Below are 18739 nucleotides of genomic sequence, written 5' to 3'. Positions count from 1 at the left end.
TTTATATAATAACCATGGCTGGGCAAAAGAGTCCTTTTCTACTAACATACTCTTACTACAGGTCTCATTCATTAACACACATTCATAAATAGCTTTTTTGCTAAACATTCACACCTTTTGATGTATCTGGGTCAACTTGTAGTTTAGTATCTTGATCAAGAACACTCGGTAATGCTGAGTCAGGGATCGAACTCCTGGCCTTCTTGTTAATGCAATGACCCTAAGCCACAGCTGAGGGGTCACCAATGGAGGTAGATCAGCATGTTCGATTTGGCTCAGATTTTAGTCCGGATATTTTTCCCAGATGCCGTAAAAATGCACGGCGTCAACGTTAGCGCCGTCCAGCCCCACGCACGGGGCGATCCGCGTTAATGCGTGTGTGTGTGCGTGCGTGCGTGTGTGTGTGTATCCAGTAAAAAGAAAGTTTGTTTCCACCTACAGAATGGTAAATGGACTTGTTCTTATATGGCGCTTTTCTACTCTTATATGAGCACTCAAAGCGCTTCATACAACTAATTCATTCACCGTTTCCAAGTTGTTAAATGCTTGCTATCTATCATTCAAACTCCGATGGATGCATCGGAGACTAACATGAGGTTAGTATCTTGCCCAAGGATATTTGGCAAGCACACCAGAGGAGTCTGGGATCGAACCAGGAACCTTCCAGTTAGTAGCTGACCTGCGCTACCACCTGAGCTACAGCCAAGAACACTTATTCTCTTCCAGCTCTGTTTGTTTTTACCGATCCTGGGGGAAATATGTAGCTATTTATCTGCTAAATGCTCCACCGTGCGCACCGCTGTTTAGCAGAAGTTTCCTGTTGGGATGCAGAGACTCTCCCGTCAGTCACAGTTTACCTGCCGACCTGTTCTCTGCTTTTTCCGTGTGGCAGACAGTCCATGTCTTTTTTTTTTTTTAACCTGGGCGTTTCCTTTAACTGCCTGATTGGTAGCCAATCGCATTCTCGGCTAACAAAAACATTCTCCTCCTTGCGCATAGCTGTTACAGGTATGTCTCGTTTGATACGCTGTTCCTTTTGTATAAGCCGCCTGTTGTAGAGACTGCCTCCTCTGTGAAGACGCCGGACCGGTATGTAACTTCTGAACTCATCATTTTTGGTTTGAACATCGTTTTATAACTGGCCTAACTGGTGGTCAAACAGCTGTATAGAAATAAACGCGCTCAATATTTGATATCTTTAAAATGCATTTCTTTGCTCTTGCTTGCTTTGGTAAATATTTACAGATGATTTAGGGATGGTCAGCCCTACAAATAATTCATACACTTTATATCTGCTGGACTGTTGGAGTAGACGTTAGTCTGTTGTTACTCTTTGACACGGTGACAGTCCAACCAGTTTATCCTGTGGCACACCTGCGCCTGAGACCTCTACCAGGAACCAGGATTTCGTCGGATCCGGGTAACTTCGAAATTTTCGGCTAAAGTGTTTCATTTCTTGCCGCGGTCCATCCCACAGTATCTTATGCACATTAAAGATCAACAGGCATGAAGTCACCGCCCACTGTTCTGTCAGTTCTCCGAAAAAACCCCATCACAATTCCTGGAAAAACCCTCCAGCTCTTTGTGCAGACAGAAGGAGCGTCTGAAGTTTTTCCACTAGCGTGAAAATACTTAGAGGCAACGTTATCATCTGAGTAACAATTTTATATTTTTAAATAAGCAGCACAGCACCCATTTGTACTTTCTGGCCTACATACTAGAGAGTATTCAGGGAATTTAAAATAGAAAGTAGCTCGTCCACAGAAGGACTGGTAGCTCCCCTTACGATAAGGGTTCAGATCACGCGAACAGGTGTGAAATGTGTGTGTTTAGTTAGTTAGTTTGTTTGCTTGTTTTAATCAATTTTAAATCATGCTTTTTATTTGTTTTTGTTTCTAATGTCTCTGTAAAGCACTTTGAATCACCTTGTTGTTGAATTGTGCTATACAAATAAATTTGCCTTGCCTTGCCTTACATACAGGGCTGAACTGGTAATCTGTCATTTGCCTGATATGCTGATACACTTGTTTCCCCACGATTCAACACATACTTCCACCAACAGAGCAAGAAAAAGACGGAAAGTGTAATTAGAGAGAATAAAGCATTAAGTGACTATTAGTTAATTAGGTTTAACTATTTTTTCTTTTGTTTTTCAGGGAATAAAACATTTAATTGACATCAGTCCTGTTTCTTTCTGTCTAATCGAGCCAGGTTTTCGAAGTAGAATTTGAATATTATATGACAGTTTTTTTTTTATTCTATTTCAATTTTTTGCTTGTACTATTCAGCTTTACCACTGCTTTGTGGAACTGTACAAATATTTACACTGTGTGCTGCTTTGAATGAGCACAGTGGGCCGCCTGGACCAAAAATGCTGATGATTTTTGTTTTTTTGTCCCAGTGCAGATCTGCTAGTAATGATCCTAAATATTACTGGGGGTGTCTGCTACTGACTCTGTGTGTGTGTGTGTGTGTGTGTGTGTGTGTGTGTGTGTGTGTGTGTGTGTGTGTGTGTGTGTGTGTGTGTGTGTGTGTGTGTGTGTGTGTGTGTGTGTTTTATGCAGGTTTGAATTGCACTGCTATACAGCCAGTAATTTAAAAATTCTTCTTATGTAATTCTTAAGATTCTTGTTATGATAAATGCCTCAGGAGGGTTTTTTTTTTTTAAATCATCTTCATATGGGTACTGAGAGGAAACACCCATAATGGTGTGGCACGTGGAAACCAAGTAAACTGGTTTCCAACACAAATGATTGCTTACTTACTCAAGAGAGAATGCTTGCCCTCAGGATTAATGATGGAGGTGAACATTGTCTTCCACTGGAAGATATTATAATGCAAGAAGAAACTAAAAGGAAAAAAGCAAGGCTCTCGATGAAGTATCAGACACCGGCTAAGGAGATGAGGAAGAGGGCATCCGCTTCCAATAATCACTCTATCAAATGTGAGCTCTCAAGAGTTAAATTAATGAGCCAATACTACACATCAAATGCGAACAGGATTATAGTTGCAACAACGTGATCTGCTTCACTGAAATGTGGCTAAACTGTAATCAGACTTTGGAACTGTGTGCATTTAATCTGAGCTGTCAGAGATGAAATATAAACAGGAAAGTCAGCAACGAGCAGACCTGTACAAAAAATCTTCAGACAGTGGATTTAGACAGCTTGCAGTCATGGTGGTGTATGCCTCAGGTCCCTACAGTAAGTTCATATATTGGACACATACAATTCTGTGCAGGCACAATCAACTGATCACCCAGGATTTTTTTTTTTTTTGAGACTTCAACATACTGTTTATACTTTCTGATCTTACAACAATATGTTGACTGTCCAACTCGTTCTACAAGGATTCTTGGCTGATATTATGGCAACATTTAAAACAGTTATAATGTGGTATGCAACCCACATTTGTTAGTCTGGAGCCTCTCGAGCGTGTGTTCTTTCATCATTGTTATTTTGTTTATGTAAAGGACATGTAGCTACATGATACAGCATACTAAATAATAAGATACAATAGTTCTATTGATGTTTTTCATATGCATGTTTTTGTAAGAATGTGGGATAATAACTACCAGTATTTTATTATGACTTAATTTGTGATTTGGTGAAGTTAAGACAATGATCCACTATTTTAGAATATAAAGTAATTCAATTCTAATCAATTCCAATTCCATTCTTAGGCTGCTGGCCCAGATAAGCATAAGAAAATGGATGGAGGAATGTAAACACCTGATGCATAGTTGTGTAGTTTTTGTAAGCGAGTAGTAGGCTACATAAGAACAGCGGCAGTTCCAGAGGTCATGTCTGAACACGAAAAAGGAATTGTCAAGCTAAAACCTGTCAAATGAATCCAGGACCCTGTACACAGTTCAACAAAGCCAGGGTATTTTTTCCTTTATCTGCATCACCCTAACATGCAGGTAACATCTGACCAATCGCACTGACTGATGTACCAGCAGTTACTGGATGAGTAAGGATGGAAGAGTAAACTATAATTATAGAAATAATACAAAGATGTTACACGCATAATACAGAATGAATGCAACACAGCTGCTCCAGTTAAATTAATGAGGTTTCAACAGTTACCCACAACACTGAATTTAAACGCTTTGATCTATAAGACCGTGAAAGAGCTACTATATCATACTATATTTAAAAAAACTGTTGCTTGGAGTTCACAGAAAACAAACTAAAGTGGCCGCTAACAATTTCCTACTAATCCTCACGGAAAACTACTGGAGAACTTTAAATGCTGTCTGCACAAACAGCTCCGAGGGATCTTCCAGGAATAGTGATGTTTTGTTTTGTTTTTTCAAAGAACTGACAGGAGAGTGGGCGGTGATTTCACGCCTGTTGATCTCTAGTGTGCACACCTGCCTAACATCAGTGCTGTGCTGATTGGTCCAACAAACTGGATTCAACAGTGCGCGGGACTCCAGCAGCTGTGCTATAAAACAGGTGGATCTGGTTGGGATTAAGTTACCTAAAACACTTCTATAATGCATGTAAGAAGCCTTTTCAAAAAAAAGAACTGAGAAGGATGCAGGTGAGGTGAGAGAAGGCGGAGAAGGATCTGCCTCCTGTTGCTGCTGCAGAGAGATGCACAGAGACAGAGATGGCCACTGGCTTAGATACGAACTCTGGTCGGAGAATCGGAGCGTCTAAAGTGCGGTCAGTGATGTCAGGCAGGACGGTCGCTCTCCTTTTCTTCTCTCCTGTCATTGGGCACTCTGAAGACCGTGCAATATTAAATAAACATTGCCTTATAAAATAAACATACAAATAATCTCACACAGTCAATAGGCAAAGGCAAAAAAGTAATAAATAAAATTATATACTAAATCTAAACTAAGGCATCAAAATTGAGCTTCACTCTGCCTCTGAGGTTTGCTGGTCCATGTACATGTCTATTGGTTTGTGAAAAAAGTGTTTCTTTTAAATATTAATATAATTGAATTAACACAGTATTTTATTTTATTTCTTTTAATCTGAAAAATGTTAAGATTCACCAGTTTGCTGCAGAAATCGCCTTCATGTGAAATGGGATGGCAGCATTTGATTAACTTCAGCAGGCTTAAACATGGTATCAGACTAAGTTGACAGTTTATCTGTATATTTTAATACAACGTCTGATTACTGCTGATTTTGTTTTCTGTGTAAAACAAACAGTGGTGGATGGAGCAGCTACAAATTTTGCTTTTCTTCACGTTGGAGTCTGTTGATTAGGGGCTCTGATGAAGGGCTCCCTGTAACTTGTTCCCCAGTAATGGTTTAAAGGATGATCGCAAGAACAGCAGTGCTATATTCTGTCTCGTTTTGCATAGTGCATTAAATGTTAATGGACTCGTCACTGCCCCCAAATGCAGAAGAGCAGTCAGTACCGACAGGAAGTTGATTAAGAAAAAATGCAATTGCAACCAATTTAGATAAGTTCAAAAACATTTTGAAAATAGAGAGAGTAAGCCCCTCAGGAGAACATTGTAACAGAAATACAAGAAACTTCTAACACAGGTTAGGCAAAGAACAATACCAAAGAACTAGAAATCACCAAAATCTAACTGAAAGAAAAAATTCACATAATTAAAAACATAAGCACTCGGTCACGAGACTCAGGACAAAGACTATAAACCCCTCAGCTGTATGCAAACACAGGAAACACAGCTGCTGATAAAAGACAGACGGGCGTGGTGTGGTTTCCATATGCTGTATGTATGTGTGTGCGTGTGTGTTTGTGTGTGTGTGTGGTTGAGAACTTCCTGCTGCTTAGACAGTTTGTCTTTGCAGAAGTCAGCGTCAGTGTGTTTGCTGGCAGATTAGCCGCTTCTTTCATTTTTCATTCTGCTGTTTTAGCCACACTCGTGAGTATTATTTTAAAATTTTTCGTTTTACTACTTTTATAAAGTGAATACGTATCTGCATTAGTTAGAATTACTCGCTTTTAAAATCAGTAACAGCGTTTTTGCTTTCATTATACGGGGAATCAAAATGAAACCTGAGTACTGCTGTTTGTGCCGCTGTAATGCTCGAACACCCACAGTGTCTGTGACTGAACAAAGAGCTGAAGATGTTACATCCTGCCAGTTAATTAATGTGCATTCAGGGAATCCCTCAGTTAAAAAGTTTTTATTCAAGTGAAATAAAAGGCACTAAATAACTTTTAAGTATTTGATCTTACTCATAAGATATCCATTATTTGAAAGTAGTATGAGCTGCACTTCTGAAAGTGTTTAGAGTAGTTCAGAATACTGCATATGCATTATTGATACGAAACTATTTCTGTCATTCAAAACCATTAAAATGTTCCACGCTGCATAAGCAATATTTTTACTTTTGCTACATTGAGCTAACTCGAGCCGGGCCTTTCAGTGTGAGGTTTGAATGTTCTCCATTTGCCTTTGAGTGTGACTTGTAGTTAAAAGCACTTTGAGAGATCAGTAACACTAGTAAGGTGAAAAAAGCAATACATCAAAGTAACAACATTATAGTTGCACCCATGAGCTAATAAATAATGTACAGAAAGACCAACTAGAATCCATTTATTCTGAGCAGGACCCAACCACACACGACCTCCTCACACTGCTTTGAAGGCCCAGACTAGTTTGGAATAAGTGATTTTATGTTTTAGTTAATGTTGTAGTTTGAAAACGGTAGTTCAGATGAAGTTTTTTAGATATAGCAGTGAGAATACAGTTTAACAGTCATCACATATTATATAATAATAATAGGCTTTCATGTTTTAGCTACATTGGACACGATACTGTGTGATAGTAGAATTTCTTTTTCAAAAACAAGTGTAAAACCTAAAAATATATTATCCCTGCTCTCTGAATTTAATTACTTTTAAAAATGTTACTGTAATGAGAAACCGCATTAGAGGAACTGGAGTGCCAGGAACTTCTCCATTTTCAATTCCAAATGTTGCTCCTGTGCTGTTAAGTAGAGGCCTTCACCTGGGAAGTTGTAGCTTGAAAGTCATCAGTGACTTATTTTAGTATATTCATGATGCAAAATAACCAACCACAGTTTTTTCAGTGTTTAAGTTTTAGTTTCTCTTTCTTCCCTTTGCTTTGGTTTCTTCTTTTTTCTGCCACGCTTCTCCATTTTCTTCCTCTGTTTTGATTCAGCAGACGTTTGAACAATACGTCACACACTGTGTGTTGGTCGTCTAAAACAGAGTTGATCTCTTGCAGAATCAAGTCAGAATGAAGATAGCAGCCTTTAATGGCAAGAACCTGGGACATAAGAAAGTCCATGACAAGTCTGTCGTCAAACACCTCACCAAGGTGATAATAATTTTACCTTTACAACAGAAAGCTTTAAATACAACATCAATGACAAAATGTGTAACACTTAAATGATGTGTTTCCTCCAGATCATATCTCGGTACAGTGTGATTGTCCTGCTGGAGGTGGTGGATAAGAGCGGCAAAGCCATGGAAACGTTACTTCAAGAACTCAACAAAACTGAGTGAGTTCCCTGCAGTGATAGTGTGTGTATTTAATTATTTTATTTACAACATTTTTATGTAGAAAACTGCATGTTTAAGTTGCTTCTGTTTTCCTCGGCACTAACAGAAAACACCCCTACAAAAAAACTGCCAGCAAACAACTGGGACGAGACACCTACAAGGAGCAGTATGTCTGTTTCTACAGGTGTGTGAGTCTAAGTTCACTCGAATACAACATCTCAGTGGTTATTAATCAGACTTTAATTTGTGAGATTCATGGCCAGCCACACTGATGTCTGACTATTTGTGTTTATCTCTCAGACCAGATGAAGTGACGCTGAAGGACTCACACCAGTATGAAGATAATCAGGCTGGAGATGAAGATGCCTTTGCCAGAGAGCCCTTCATCCTGCGGTTTGATTGTCCAACTACAGGTTTGTGCTTTTTACTGTGTTTGAGTAACGCTTTAAGTTACAAAACAAAACAAGTGGAAGTGCCAAACACCCTGAGATCTGTGTATTGGCTCAGCAAAGGGGAAAGAATCACAGCTCACAATCATTTCTAATTTTCTTAGTGTATTTGCTGTGATCAGCTGACCTGCTGCTCTTTGTGGATTTACAGAACTGAATTCAATAAGATGTACACAGTTTGACAAGCTATAATGGCTGATGTCTATCCCCTGCATTGACACTACACTGTTTATTATCAGAATCAGAATGGGTTTATTGCCAGATGTTGAGGTTTACAACATTAGGAAATTGCTGCGGTGCTTCAGTGCAGACAATAAGAATTAAAGTGCTATGTAGAAAGAAAGATATGTGCATGAGATATACATGAGATATATACATGAGAATAAGAATTATGAGTGCTACGTAGAAAGATATATACATGAGTGCAGGTGGTGATCAGTGCCAAACATGAAATGATGCAGTGACACAGCGTAGGGTCATGTGTTAGTGGCGGGGACAATCATGTGGTTATTGTTCATGTGTCCAACAGCAGAGGGGAAGAAACTGTTCTTATGGCGAGAGGTTCTGGTGCGAATGGACCGGAGCCTCCTGCCTGAGGGGAGCAGGTCAAACAGACTGTGTCCAGGGTGAGAAGGGTCAGCTGAGATCCGGGCTGCACGCCGCAGTGTCCTGGAGGTGTACAGGTCCTGCAGAGATGGGAGTCTGCAGCCAATCACCTTCTCAGCAGAGCGCACAACACGCTGCAGTCTCTGTTTGTCCCTGATAGTGGCTCCAGCGTACCACACGGTGATGGAGGAGGTGAGGATGGACTCGATGATTGCAGTGTAGAATTGCATCATCGTCCGTGTTGGCAGGTTGAATTTCTTCAGCTGCCTCAGGAAGTACATCCTCTGCTGGGCTTTCTTGATGACGGAGGTGATGGTGGGTATAAAGCTGGTATAAAGTCAGAATTTAGTGAATGGATCTAAACATCATCAGTTTAAGTTTCACCTAAATCTGACCACGAGCACTACAGTCACTGTGCACCAGTCCAACACAGAGCTTTGCTGTGAATCCACATTAACTCAACCTAACCTTATTATCCTGGACAAAGCTGCTGTTACGACCCGGCCTCGGGGCGACGTTCCATCTAAGCTGCACGCGTGCGCAATCGTTGCGCACAAAAAAATCTAACCGGAACTAAAATGTAAATAAATAAGTTAAAATTCATGTTGTTTCGCAGTGTGAGTCAGTGAGTGACCGGTGACTGCTCCATGATGCGATTCACGTTCGTATATACGCAGCTAATCAACCTCGACAGGCTATGACAGCGTCCTTATGTGCCGACACCGCTGTTTTAGTTGGCAAAGCGGCTGATGTGGAGTGAAGCCACGTTAATGACAACGTGTACAACCATTGGAGATGTGAGCAGGACAGACGGAACAACTGACGGGAAAAGTGTGGACTTTATACCAGTTTTTAAATTGTGTTGATAGGCCACGTAAGACCAGAGCTATGATAAAAATATCTGCAATGTTTGGTTTTCTTCCTGAATACTATCGTTGTTCATTTTTACTGTGGGAAGAAACGGTAAAATCAGCGTTTTATACGTTTTATGGGGGGGGGGGGGGGTTTAAAAGGGAGAGTGCAGTTTTACTTAGTCCAAGTACAAAACATAAAGCTGATGTAACGCACATAGGTTTATAGCTATTGCTACTTTTCACCAATCGTCCCTTAGTTTTAGGAGTCACAGCGGTGTTTTGAGATGTGAGAGATTCGCGACGTTTTGTGTTTGGAGTCTAAAGTTAGTGTGTTGTCTTGTGTAGTTAGTGTGAGTGTAGTCAATAGTTTTGTTGTGTGTCAGAACAATGAGGCGACTGCTGAATGTTACAGGTGTTACAGCAGTGATACATCTGCTGTTGTCAGGCCTGCAGGTATCAGGCTGTTGTTCTCCTTTATCTCATAGTGGACAAATTATTTTTTGGAGCGGCACAAATAATCTGTGTGGCATCAGATTTGATGCAGAACAGCTGATTGTTCTGTAAATAGTTTGAAATGTTTATTTAAAAAACCGCACTTGGCTGCATTTTTAGGTAAACAGCTGCAAAAAACTTTGTTGTTTGCAAAACTCAGTAACTTTTAAGTAACTATATAAATAATTGCCCAGCATTGGTCATTATTTACTGTATTTTGCAGACAGAGAGTTACAGGACTCTCTCCTAGACCACAGACTCATAATACAAGTCAGAGCTTTATAAAAAAAACTATTTTACTTTTACTTTATTTTTACTTCCAATGGTGTTAACATACTACACAGGTCGTGAACAAGATTCTTTCACATTTTCATTGTAAGTGGGCTAAAGCAGTTAATTAAAAGTAATCTAACATAAATGCAAACGCTGTAATTTGATTATTTTAATAAACATGTCATACAGAAATGAAAGAGAACATTTTGTTCATTTGTTTGTTTCTACACGAGCTTTGTGTGATTTGTAAGTATCTGAGGCTGAGACCACAGAACTGTAAAACATGATTGTTGTGTAATCATGTTTTACACAACAATCATTGTGTATTATGTAATTTAATTATCCATAAAATCGTCACATTCTCTGTAAGAACTATTGAACAGCGTATATTTTAAAGGCTTTAAAACCAAGTAAGTAGAACTTGCTCATAGGGGGTCATATGATTGTTGGGTTTTTCTCTGTATCTACAATATAAAGCGCCTTGAGGCGACTTTTGTTGTGATTTGGCGCCATATGAATAAAATTGAATTGAATTGAAACATCGCTAATGTCACAAAACTTTGCCGACATGTGGCCAACAGTAATGTTTTAATGTTCTTCATTATTAAACATTTGCACATAAATAAGTTACATAATATTCAGTACTTACATTTGAAAGTTTACTCCTTGGCTGCCCCGCTTCCGCCGTTTTTTTTGGCAAAATTATCCACACCCACCGCCGCACTAGGAAGTCTGGGATATGTTGGGCCATGAAGGATACGCCGACCCATCCTTAAAATTCAGGGAAATGAAGGACACATTTGAGGCTGCATTTTGAGCAGCCTTTGAATTGGGACAGCCTTCGTCGCGTTGATGTGACGTAATCGGCCTTAAAATGCGGCCTTTAAGGCTGCAGACCCTGAATTGGGATACAGCCAAAAACACACACACCAATGGGAGGAGCCACACATCAAAACAGGTGGCATGCGATCACAAACCACAACATTTCTTGGAATCAAAGCACTACCTAATATTTTCATGTAACATTTGAATAACACAATATTAGTATAGCTTAGTTTGTTTTGCTGGATGTTTCCCAGTATCAAAATACACTAATCCAATATTTGATTAAAATGATATTACATGGGGCGACCGTGGCTCAGGGGGTTGGGAAGCGTATCTGTAACCGGAAGGTCGCCGGTTCCATCCCCAGGCTCTCTGTCCTGGTCGTTGTGTCCCTGGGCAAGACACTTTACCCTACTTGCCTACTGGTGTTGGCCAGAGGGGCCGATGGCGCGATATGGCAGCCTCGCTTCTGTCAGTCTGCCCCAGGGCAGCTGTGGCTACAACCGTAGCTGCCTCCACCAGTGTGTGAATGTGAGAGTGAATGAATAGTGGCGTTGTAAAGCGCTTTGGGTGCCTTGAAAAGCGCTATATAAATCCAATCCATTATTATTACACGCAAGCTTTAAATTTGCAGTTTATCAAGCACCACTGAACATCATTACCTTTAAATCTAAGCTCTCTTCTTCCTCTCCTGTCTTGTCTTTCTTACCTTTCTCCATCTCTGAGTGAAGTTAGCTCTCTTTCTTTTCTCTCCCTTTGAAACAGAGCTGCTGGATCTTTAACTAGCGACACAGTGCACACAAACAGTTTGTGTACGTGCTGATGTGTTGAGCAGATAGAAGCGCTGCATTTAAAATTACCTGCCACTAGGGCTGCCACAAACGATTATTTTGATAGTCGACTAGTCACCGATTATTTTTGCGATTAGTCGACTAATCAGATCATCATCCATTGGACGTAAAACGTACTGCTTATTGCACCAGCAGCATCTGCTCTTATATAACTATCATTAGCTTACAGCTTGAAGTGTTTCAGGTATGTGCTAACTAAAAATAAAGACAAGATGATAGTTTATTAAAGTTTAATGAAATCTGCAGATTGTTTCGGTGAAGTTTAATAAACTCCTTGCTATCTAAAATATAACAGGACACCGGAGTAAATTCTCGAGAATCTCACACTTCTGATAATCAGCTGTCTGCTTGATGTTTGTTCAGCTGTGTAAAAACTATAACTTTATTTAGTGCCCAATAAACACAGGTTATACCCTGTATTAGCCATTTCTGTCCTTTAGATTCTTACTTCATATTTTTCACACTAACAACCTTGGCAGTATAGTCAAACAGAGGGAGCCTGTTACCTGAGCCTGACAGTGATGCCTGATAGTGTAGCACTCCACCTTCTCATCTAAATATAAAAAACTGTATTTCAGTTATGGACGATCTGGTCCTGATCCCAGTCCACACAAAGCCAGAGGACTCTCTGAAGGAGCTGGACGAGCTGCATGATGTAGTTGAAGACATCAGGAAGAAATGGAAAACTGATGTAAGTTTTATGTTTTGATTAAAAAATTCAGACCAATTCAGTTGTATTTGTATAGAGCCAATTCAACACAACAGTTGTTTCAAGGGGCGTTATAGTAAATTAAAAAAAAATGCATGATGACCCACTCCACCCTGCCTTTCCCCCAGCCTGCTTGTGTCACAGTTTGTTTCTGCAATAAAGAGAGGGTTTGGCTTATTTCAAATAAGCAACACTGCACCTGGTCAGGTGTTGCTAGTGATTATACTGACTACATACCTTATAGCAAGGTTAAGTTCTTGACTATGCGGCCTGGTGTGTGACACGTATGACCATGAAATTACCTGGGATTTGTTGCCTTTTAGAATATTTGTAGAATATAGCTGAATATTTTCTCTTACAGCAGAAATCTTCAAGCTGAAATACTACAATATCTTTCTAAAACTAAACAATTACTTTTAGTTTCTAAACCTAACCAAGCAGCGAATAAACAACAAACTGTGAACTAAGCTCCAAAACAGGACACAGATCAAACTCCCTTCATTCAGAATCTTAATAAATAACTTTATCTGACCTTTGTTTTAAAGCAGATCCTGAATATCTCACCTTGTTAATCCATATAGTGACTCAGATTATAATATATTTTTAACTACTTGATTTTGTCATCCTTTAGACAGACCGATAAGGAAGGAAGTCTTCAAGCTGCTTTGCTCATTAACAAATGAAAAGAAAACTTTAAAAACACAAGTGCATAAATCTTTGTATCCTACAGTGAAGTGATGCTCAATAAATGACAGCTCTTCACGGGATCGCATAATAATGAATATATCCTACCATATAAATCTCTGTGCTGTTATTTAAAGAATACATTAATACCATTAGACATTAGAGTGTCACATACTGGCTGTAACAAACATCTGTCATTGTACTAAGTGAGTTCTGCTCTCTTTTGGCATTTTTTGGCAGAATATAATGCTTTTGGGGGACTTTAATGCTGATGGACGATATCTCTCCAAGAAGAAGAAGGAAAAGATTCGCATCTGCTCTTCTTCCTACAACTGGCTCATTGATGACAATGTCGACACCACAGCTAGCAACAAAAATGATAACACCTACGACAGGTGACACACATATAGCACTTTCTATGCCCGAGTTTAAAAAACTTTTTATATAATCACTATATAATGGCACGACCTTTTGGGATATTTCTAATTTCTATTTCTTTGCTTCTGGTGTTTTGAAAAATTGTGCATAATGACCAAAAGGAAATAAGAGTTAGTTGTTATTTGTTTGTTAGAGTTTGTCTGTTTTGTCTGTATTGGGAACGTGCACATGAGGCTGGATGACTCACGAATTCTGATTAAATCTACCTGTGTGTACATTAAATTTGTGTGAAAAAAGTGCAGGAATTCAGGAAATAAATCAGTATAGCTGTAGTGGAGGCATGTAGTCCCAGACTCTTAATGTTTTAAAGATTTTTTTCTCAGAGTGCCTCTCACATAAGAAATAATATTGGCATCAGTGACTTTCAATTTGAGACAGAAAATGGAGAAATAAAACTATTGGCGCTTCACGCTATAAAGTAGACAGACAGAAATGAAGTTCTTAACTGTTTAAAAGAAATGCGTCTCCTCTTTGTCAAACAGAATTGTTGTGTATGGACAGACCATGCTGAACGCCATCGTACCCAACTCGGCCAAGTCCTTCAACTTCCAGCAGGAGTTTGACCTGACCGATGAGGAGGTGAGTTTTTTCTAAGCTCAAGATACAAATGATTTGACAGGTTTTAGCATTTTAAAGGACACCATAAGTGTTGTCATTCAACTTTTTAAGGCCCTGGGCATCAGTGACCATTACCCTGTGGAGGTGGAGCTGAAGACCAAAGATGCGTCTGGGGAAGGACAATCTAAGAAAAAAGGTTATTTTTTCATCTCTGACTCTTACTTTATTTATATTTGACAGCAGGAATGGAGATTGATAAGAATTTAGTGATTCTGATGCCATTATTGATATCATTGAGTTCTCATTGGCTCCGCTTTAAGGGTCACCACCGTCTCTAAAGGAATATATTTGTGCAAATTAATTACACGCTGTGTGGTCAAAGGTTACATGCTGACCTCAATGCTATGATCAGCATTGAGGTCATAACTCAAAAGAGTAACATATTACACATATTACACAGAACACTCTTATTAAAAGTAATGCAGTACATTACTACCATTACTTCCAGGAGAAACTAAGTACTTATACTACACATTACATTTCTTTTTTCTATAAAATTACCTTCAACAAAATGTCTCATAAATACCACATACAGTGGGATGCAAAAGTTTGGCAACCTTGTTAATAGTCATTATTTTCCTGTGTAAATCGTTGGTTGTTACAATAAAAAATGTCAGTTAAATATATCATATAGGAGACACACAGTGATATTTGAGAAGTGGTAAGCTCAATGTAACAGGATAAACCTGAGGCTACAATCCCACGAACCAGCATAAATCCCTATCCTAATGAGGACACACATACAGTGCTGGTATTTGCTTTTTAGGTATGAACACAAAGCCTGCAACACAAAGCAAAGATGAAAACCAGACCAAAGACACTTTAAAACAATCGCCACGTGAGTCTACTGTAGGAACATGAACCAGGAGAAGTGGAAGCTACATCCTGACTACTCATCACTGCTTTTGTTACCTGTGGCAGATCAGGGACTGGCTATTGGGCTGGGATCGGCATTCAGTCAGCTTTAACATCACTCTATTGAACACTTTTTATGATTTTCAAACTCACCCCAACCGCTCGCAGCAGATGGCCCCGCCCCTCCCTGAGCCTGGTTCTGCTGGAGGTTTCTTCCTGTTAAAAGGAAGTTTTTCCTTCCCACTTTCGCCAAAGTGCTTGCTCATAGGGGGTCATATGATTGTTGGGTTTTTCTCTGTATGTACCCTACAGGGTCTACCTTACAATATAAAGCACCTTGAAGTGACTGTTGTTGTGATTTGACCCTGTATAAATAAAACTGAATTAAGGAAATATATTTCTAAAGGTGCTATTGACATAAAATTCTCACCAGATGTCAGTAACAGCCCATCCAATGCACACATTCAATGAAATCAAAGTATACATGTCCATAATTTATGTCTAAAATGACACGGGGAAAATGTTTTCAACATGCTCACTGAATTTTATTTCATGCTTTGAACAAAACCCTTTGTTGGTGATAACGGCATCAAGATGCCTACTGCACGGAGAAACTAGTCACATGCATTGGGTGCAGGTGTGATTTTGTCCCATTCTTTCAGACACCCAGTCTTCAAATCCTGAACTGGAACCTTCAGTGGTTTAGAAATTCTTCGGTAACCAGTGTTATCAGTATGTTTTGCAACAACAAGGCTGCAAAGGTGTAGAATTTGCTCATTGGCTTCATCCTTCATGAGATGTTTCCTGTGTGACACCTTAGTAATGAAACATGGTTCTATAAGCCATTAGTTGAGACTAAACCAGCTGATTTTAATTTGCACTAAATGGCTTTTTTTTTTTTTCATTCCTGTCCCGTTTGGCGCTGCAGTAATCAGAATTATTGTCTGAAGGCCAATTAAAATGCAAAACAAGTGGATCATTGTGGCTTTGCCATACTGGTCCACTTGATTGAGCTTTATTATTTATTTATTTTTTTACTTTTACAACTTATTACAATTGGAACAGACAGGGCTAGGGGATAGAAAAGGGAAAGATGTAGACAAGTTCAAGAAAAGGGGAGGGAAAGAAAAACAGCAGGGAAGAAGGACAGTAAGAAAACTAAAAGCGTCTTTTTGCCTGTTCCTTTGTTCATGTGTTCAATACCTTTTCGTTTGTCATTTCTCTTTATTACACATAACTTTAATGGGTTGTTACTGACATCTGGTGAGAATTTCATGACAACAGCACGTTTAGAAATATATTAACTTAGAAAATTGTTGACATGTGCAGTACTTATTTTACCCATTGTATTTCCTCTTTCTAATATTAACAACAGGACGACAGGAGCAAAAAAGAAAGCAAGGACAAGCATCCAACATGCCAACCAAGAGAGGACGTCGGGCTGTTTAGTGTTAAACTTTAACAATCTTGCTATTAATTTTTAAAATTTGGGTTACTCCAGTTAATTTTTAAACTCAGTTTTTCTTCAGATTTAACAGAAAACCACATCAGGTGGTTCAACGTGATAAAAAAAATAACTCTGTTTGTCTTCTTTACTGAATTTACTGTGGAAAAGACAAATGAGTGTAAAGATATTAGTACTACATGGAAATTAGGTTAGACTATGTAAGAAATAATTGTTGTTTTATTATATGTTTTCCAGACACCTTCCATGGTAAACATGAACTTATTTTGGTTTCTCTTGGTCACTGTATAGATAGCATACCCCACAGGGTCTACCTTGGGCTATTTTGCTATTTAGAGTGGGAACGTATGTATAAATATTTTACTTCTGAGCTAAGGGCATTAGCAGGAAATAAAATGTATTAACATTTTTAATAATGGAAATGACCATAAATTGTTGAAGAGCATGCTGATAAGTGAATAAATGTTTTGTTTGGGAAAATATTTGCAGATTCATTTCAGCTGTTAAATTGAGAATCTGCCTGAATAACCAGGAATGGAGGGATTGAAGCATATTTTGTTCCACCAGTTGAATAATGATGGACTGTTTTTTTCATATTTGATGCAATTAAATGACTGTTTACATTAAACCTGTCATGGTGAATTGGATTAAAGGACTCAGGTGCGAGACTCCTTGCAGAATGACAGTGGATTTATTTACAGTGAAAAGGTGAGTTAACAGTTCGAGTCTATAATCCAAAAAGGGCAGTGCAGTGATACGGCGACCTCTCCTCACGGTGACAGTGCAGTAATAATCCACAACAACTCCTGGTGCCGGTGTTGACCGGCTCCTCCTCCAATCCCTGAACCCTGGAGGCAGATGAGAAAAAACACACGCTCAATAACGAAAACGTCCTCTCCTTCACAAACCGGGTATGCTAATCATGACTACGCTACCCGGTTTAGTTCAACGTTCCAGCGTTGGTTGTGACTCAACCGCCCCGTTAAAAAGGTCTGCGCTGGCAAGGTAATTCTGCACAGGTGCGATGATTCTAGCTCAGGACACTCCCCTCCGGTCAACTGCCGTTCCGTGCCACGGCTTCCGGAAGTACATGTTCCAGCAGAAAAACACATGCACAGGATGGAGAGGAGAACACGACACAGTACACACAAACACCACAACAAATTGGCAAGACGATCAGTGAGGACCGTCTAGCCATGACAAAACCAATTCTTGCTGTTTTTAGTTTTTACAATAACCATGGGCAGGCTGGGGTACTCGAGAAAACAGATGTATGAGTGCCACTTATGACTAGTCCTTTATTTGTAAATCGACTGTACTTGAATAATTGAGTTTCTACTGAAGTTTAAGAATACCCACATATTTTGTGAGGGATTATTCTGACGGGTCACCATAGCAGGTAGATCAGCATGTTTGATTTGGTTCTATTTTAGTGTTTGTTTTTTGTTTTTTAAATTTAAGCGTTAACTGTATTGACAGAAATACACTTCCGTATGATTATATGTTTTGTGAAATTACAATACTCACACTACCTATCCATATCACAACATTTTATATGAGTACCACACATTGCTGTGGCCAAACAGAAGCCAGGAAGAAATCAAGTGTCATGAGTCACTTTGTTGCCATTGTTGCTGCACAGTCTTCCCTTGAAAATATGACAGGAAGGAAACAGTGTAATGTCACAGTGTTTGCCAAAATGATTCTTGAGGACGTTGTTGAGGAAGGTAGTGTGTGTGAAGCTTTGATTTTTATACATGAAAAAAATTTGGTCTCACACGCAAACATTGTTTTCCATCCTCTTTACTCTCTTTGTAGCTTAGTGTTTGTATGTTGGTTGTATTTTGTTTTCATGTCTCAAGGAACCTTTTAACTTAACGATCGTTGCTCAAGAGTTGGGAGTTCGCCTTGTAATCGGAAGGTTGCCGGTTCGAGCCCTGGCTTAGACAGTCTCGATTGTTGTGTCCTTGGGCAAGACACTTCTCCCGTTGCCTACTGGTGGTGGTCAGAGGGCCCGGTGGCGCCAGTGTCCGGCAGCCTCACCTCTGTCAGTGCGCCCCAGGGTGGCTGTGGCTACAATGTAGCTGCCATCACCTGTGTGTGGATGGGTGGATGACTGGATGTGTAAAGCGCTTTGGGGTCCTTCGGGA

The 18739-nt window shown here is 39.5% G+C and overlaps 1 protein-coding gene across 2 annotated transcripts; it reads left to right on the top strand.

The window, feature by feature from the left end:
- The first annotated feature begins 122 nt into the window (after window positions 1-122).
- Window positions 123-17236, top strand: LOC146670600 (deoxyribonuclease-1-like). Of its 2 annotated transcripts, none has more exons than XM_085407611.1 (10): window positions 123-1089; window positions 7193-7285; window positions 7375-7469; window positions 7577-7654; window positions 7771-7883; window positions 12399-12511; window positions 13454-13608; window positions 14134-14230; window positions 14321-14405; window positions 16500-17236. In XM_085407611.1, the coding sequence occupies exons 2-10, from the start codon at window positions 7205-7207 to the stop codon at window positions 16571-16573; spliced, it is 891 nt and encodes a 296-aa protein (XP_085263737.1). In that variant the 5' UTR covers window positions 123-1089; window positions 7193-7204; the 3' UTR covers window positions 16574-17236. The 2 variants fall into 2 exon arrangements, with proteins under 2 accessions (XP_085263737.1, XP_085263736.1); XM_085407610.1 differs by lacking the exon at window positions 123-1089 and adding an exon at window positions 5704-5860 and having other exon boundaries at window positions 16500-17235.
- Window positions 17237-18739: the final 1503 nt, after the last annotated feature.

The sequence above is a fragment of the Rhamphochromis longiceps genome, linkage group LG5 (genome assembly GCF_057381845.1).
Source record: "Rhamphochromis longiceps isolate RC_006_pf linkage group LG5, R_longiceps_female_GT1.1, whole genome shotgun sequence".
Lineage (NCBI taxonomy): Eukaryota > Metazoa > Chordata > Actinopteri > Cichliformes > Cichlidae > Rhamphochromis > Rhamphochromis longiceps.
Note: the sequence above shows the minus strand (reverse complement) of the source record. Positions and strands in the feature narration are given on the sequence as shown.

Coding starts and splice junctions, on each gene's coding strand:
- LOC146670600 (XM_085407610.1), top strand. CDS start 5,714: ATGTGTGTGCGTGTGTGTTTGTGTGTGTGTGTGGTTGAGAACTTCCTG. Junction 7,470..7,576: donor CAAGAACTCAACAAAACTGA/GTGAGTTCCCTG, acceptor CGGCACTAACAG/AAAACACCCCTACAAAAAAA. Junction 14,406..16,499: donor AGGACAATCTAAGAAAAAAG/GTTATTTTTTCA, acceptor TATTAACAACAG/GACGACAGGAGCAAAAAAGA.